We start from the raw sequence: 5,197 nt of genomic DNA, 5'->3' as shown, positions 1-5,197 counted from the left end.
ACCACCTGCGCCGTGTCGCCCCACACATTGCTCTTGTCCGCCAAGTTGATGGCCAGGATGTCCGAGTAGCCCTTGACGTTGAGCAGGAACCCCAGCCCCAGCGCCTCCCGCGCCGACATGCCCAGCCACCGCCCCACCAGCACCGTGCCGCCCACCTTCCCGGCGGAGCTCACCGCCGTGGTGAAGGCCACGGCGAAGGCGAACTGGGTGGCCGTGAAGCGCCCGATCTCGGCGAAGTCGAGCCTGGCGCCGATGGCGCCGAAGCAGAGCGGCATCACCATCTGGTGCACCGGGTAGGTGAGGCGGTCGACGAGCGTGCGCGCCAGGGGCCCCTCGCGCGGCACGGCCAGGCCGATGAGGAAGGCGGCCATGGAGGCGCTGTACCCCATGAACTGCACCGCCAGGGAGAGGCCCACGATGAGCAGCAGCATGCCCAGCAGCTCGTACTTGCTCACGTACTGCCGGCCCCGCTTCATCCGGTTGATCAGCCTGGCCGCCCTCACGGCCACGGCCACGGCGACGCACACCACCAGCGCCATCCAGAGGAAGAGGAGGAACTGCGTGGAGCAAGAGGAGGAGGAGGAGCGCGACGGGAGGGGCTTGCCGTCGTGGCCGAAGATGGTGGGGTTGACCACCATCATGCTGATGGCGGTGAGGCTGGCGATGTCGGTGGCGAAGGCGGCGCCGATGGCGAGCTGGCCGGTCTCGGAGGTGGTCAGCTTGAGCTCGGTGACGATGCGGATGAGCACCGGGGAGGCGGTGCTGGTGAGCACGAGGATGAAGAGCGCGGTGGAGGCGTAGAGCTTCTGGGGGTGGAAGGTGGCGGCGGAGCTTGGGTGGAGCATGCCGTAGAAGAAGGGCCCCGCGGCGACGGCGAGGAGGAAGCTGATGGCGGAGCCGCCGCAGGCGGGGAGGAGGGAGCGGCGCAGGTTGTGGCGGAGGTAGCGCAGGTCCATCTCGAGGCCGAGGAAGAACATGAAGACGATGCGGAGGTAGTAGATGGTGTCGCCCAGCGCGCTGCCGGCGTTGTGCATGCCCAGGCGGCGCAGGTCGACGGCGCGGCCGAGGAAGGTGGGACCGACGACGACGCCGGCGAGGATGTGGGAGATGATGCTGGGCTGGCCGAGGCGGCGGAGCAAGGAGTGGAAGAGGCCCGAGAGGAGGAGGACGAGGGCCATGAGGCCGTTGATCACCATCATGCCGCCCATGAAGTAGTCGCCGTGGACCACGTCCGCGCACTCCACGCCGGACTCCATCCGTAGTCGTCGTTGGGTTTGGATGGACGGATGGATGGAAGGTGGCCGGCCGGCCGGCCAAACTCCGGCGACGAGCTTGGCGATTGCTATATATGGGTGGATGGATATAATATATTGGATGGACGTGCATGCATGCATGCTCGCCTCCTCCGTCCATCCATCCATCATTAGTAGAGTAGTAATAAAAAAGTGAAAAAATAAAAAAAATAAACGCACTTGATAAATTCATTGCACATATTTATTGCATGTGGAGTCGAGGGAAAAAGCCCATGCGGGAAAAATTATACCTACTGTCAATATGCATGTGCAGTCCGACACTGCATGAGTAGGTAGGTACAACATGCATGTCTTGGCATGCAACACTGAATATCCTTGGGTTACACCAATGATCTGCTCATCAGTCCGGCTAGTAGTATTAGCTAGCTCGAATCTGCTCATCAGTCCGACATGCAACTGCAAGACCGTATTATCAGCTTTTTTTTTCTTTTTCTAGAACTCGCCAACTTTATTAATTATCAGCAAAAGTCATAGGTACACGGTTTGGGTCAACCAAACATGTCTACCTACATCTACATTACCACGGCTGCTTTTCCCCTCGACTTATGCAAATTTGGCGAGATTATCAGCTAAACTGCAAGACCGTATTATCAGCTAAACTACACTAGCAAGCAACACTCCACTATCTTTTTCTTTCTGTGTTCTCCTCTAGGCTGGCCCGCCCAGTTTTTATTTTCCATTATCCACCACTGCGGCTAACTACTCTACACAAAAATGAATGATAATGCATGCGTACAACAGCTCCAAGTGTACAACCATTGTGTCAGCCATCAAAGAAATGAATAAAGCACAACCTACTATTCAGATACACGCATGTGCTAACAATCACATCTCTCAACTTTTTGGCACATCCTGCAATCGAATGCAATAGAGCATGAAAATAAGGATAGTCCAGCAATAAATAAAAAGGTTTTTCAAGAATAATGAGCTAGTGGCATTGGTATTACTCTTCAAAAAGAGGAAAGAAAAAAAATCAAATAAAATAAAGACAAAAATTGCACACAGTTTACACATAAATTGCGCATATTCATAATATTCAAGAATAAGCATATAATAATGGAAGTTTCAAAAAAAAGTTTTCTAACAAGGAATGAATTTGTGGCATGGTGTTACCCTTCAAAAGAAAGAAGAGTGTCGAACAAAGAATTTAAAAAATTGCACACATTACACAAAAAAGATGAGCTTTTCAAATATATGCGAGAATAAGCACATAATAGTGGATTGTTTCATAGAAAATTGCGCTTTTTAAAATTAACCACACTGTAGTGGATTTTTTTTTGCAGAAACAATATTCATAAGAAGAAACAAAATGAAACAAAAGATAAAAAAATCAAATCAAACAAAAGCTAAAAAATGAAACGAACAACGACAAAATTTGCACCCAATATACAAAAAATTGCGTTTTCAAAAAATATGAAAGAATAGGCATACAATAGTGGGATTTTCATAAAAAAAATGACGAACGCATTTGTAACATTGGTATTACCCTTAAAGAAGAAAGGAACTGAACAAAAACTAAAATAAAATCAAGATAATGAAGTTTCGTAAGAAAGAATGGATTAATGGCTTTGGTAATACCCTTAATGCAGAAAGCAAATGAAAAAAAAGAAAAACAATAAAATATGAAATTTTCTAAGAAAGAACGAATCAATGGCTTTGGTATTACCCTTTAAAAACAAAGAAAATCAAATTGAAACTAAAGCATAATAAAATAATGATGTATTTTAAGGATGAATGAACTAGTGGCATTGGTATTTATCCTTTCAGTAGAAAGAATAGTAAAACAAAAAAATGAAAAATATACACAAAATATACACTAAAATTGCGCATATTGAAAATATGCAAGAATAAGCAAACAATAGTGCAATTATGGCAAACAAGAATTTTTCTAAGAAGCATATCAAAACTAGAATAAAATCAAAACAATAATTTTTTATAAGAAAGAATTAATTTGTGCCATTGTTATTACTCTTTGAGAGGAAAGAAAATTAAGAAAAACTTACACACAACTTTACACGAATTTGCACTTTTTATAATATGCAAAGAATAATTATATACTAGTGCAGTTTTTGCACATATTATCTAGTATTTATGCACATACATTTACACCCAACCAACATCCTAAAAATACCCGCAAAATAAAATTTTAAAACCGACTAATAAATAAAAAGAAAATACAAAAGCAAAAAACAAATACAAACAGAAAGAAAAGATTGACAAAAACAGAAGAAGATAGAGGAAGGTTGGGTCATCATACAGGCTGATGGGCTTCAGCCTGCTAAGGTTTGACTCGTCCGAAACACTGGTCAGTTGAATTCCCAGCCCAAATTAGACACAACACACAAGAGAAAAAGAAGGAAGCGCGGATCTTGAAACAGCAATCAACGGTCAGAAAAATCGGCTGACCCTAATTCAATTTTCAGGCAACTTATAGGGTCGCGCTATTTGTCACCCTGAGTGAGGAATAGTTAATAGTTATTCTTCACCCCCTCTCTAATTTGACATCAATGCAACGTATTTTTACGTCTTGTAAATTTTGTCTTATTTCATACGTAAGAAAATGTGTACTCGTCGTAAAAAATATTTTATGTTACATAAAATTACGAATGTAATAACATAATGTAAAACGTACATAAAATGTGATTTTTCAGGTCTTATAACTTATTTTTTATACCAAATTTTACATATTGAATCAATATGCATGTAACTATTTATATTGTAAACGTAATTTATTTAGGAAGCGATCGTAAGATTACCTCTGATGAAGAATAATGTATTCTGCACCCTGGGTGATGAATCTTCACCCGAGGTAATCTTACGATCATTTCATAAATAAATTACATTTCAAATACAAATATTTACATTCATATTGATTTATTGCATAAAATTTGACATAACAAAAGAAATGTAAGTCAAAAATTGTATTTTATGTACATTTTACACTATGTTTTTACATTTTAAAATTTACGTAACATAAAAAACAATTACGACAAAATTATAGGTTTTCTCACGTTCTCTTTTTATGTCTAAAATAAGACAAAATTTACGAAACATAAAATTACGGTGCATAGATGTTAAAATAGAGGTGGATGAAGAATAACTATTCCTCACACAGGGTGACGAATTTTGTTATATCAAGCCATTTGTGGTCATATCAAGCCATTTGTGACGAAACGTAAGAATTTTGTTACATAAAATAAGACAAAATTTGACATATATATATATCCTATCCTGTCATATCAAGCCATTTAATTTCCAGGCATGGTATTCCCGTAACAGTTTTGCTAATAGATTGACTAATTCACATCTAGATGAGATTTAGTTATCTCACATCTAAGTTGTTAGCCATTCGAGCACATCTAAGTTCTTAGCCATTCGATCTGTTCTGCACTGTAAATATCATCCTCGTTCTGTCCTGCGCTCCCTTCGTCGTGAGTCGTGATGCCCTATTCTTTTTTTCTCTCGGTCTGTTGTCTGATCACAGGAAGGGTGGGCTCGGCCCTTTTTTGTTTTTTTGTTTTGCTTGTTTATGGGCTTGAAAAATATTTGTGGTCAATATTTTTTTTTTCGTTTGTTTGTTTCATGAACCAAGGTAGTATTTTTCATCTAAAAAAACTAGTAGTATTTTTTGTTCTTTTTTTCTTTTATCTATTTTTTCCTATATGACTTTTTCGTTTTCTCTTATTTATTTATTTATTTTCCATTTTTTTTCTTTTTTTCAAATTCATGAATGAGTTTGTGAGTATTTTTATAAACTTTGGAAAAAAACAAGTTTGTGAACACCTTCTAAATTTGTGATTTGTTATGAAACGATGTCTCATCTAAGTTTACCATCGTTCATTTTTAGTTTATGTAGTTTTCATGCAAGCGCCTGACCCCCCTCC

The 5,197-nt window shown here is 41.4% G+C and overlaps 1 protein-coding gene across 1 annotated transcript; it reads right to left on the bottom strand.

Moving 5' to 3' along the window:
• Positions 1–5: 5 nt before the first annotated feature.
• On the bottom strand, positions 6–1,256 carry LOC125532306 (cation/H(+) antiporter 2-like; the record flags this gene model as incomplete). Its single annotated transcript, XM_048696425.1, has 1 exon — positions 6–1,256. A coding segment is annotated over exon 1 (1,251 nt), but the record flags the coding sequence as incomplete, so codon positions are not given.
• Between the last annotated feature and the right edge of the window lie 3,941 nt (positions 1,257–5,197).

This window comes from Triticum urartu, unplaced genomic scaffold (assembly GCF_003073215.2).
Source record: "Triticum urartu cultivar G1812 unplaced genomic scaffold, Tu2.1 TuUngrouped_contig_9646, whole genome shotgun sequence".
Taxonomy (NCBI): Eukaryota; Viridiplantae; Streptophyta; class Magnoliopsida; order Poales; family Poaceae; genus Triticum; species Triticum urartu.
The sequence above is the reverse complement of the archived record's forward strand: the minus strand, read 5'-3'. Positions and strand labels throughout refer to the sequence as shown.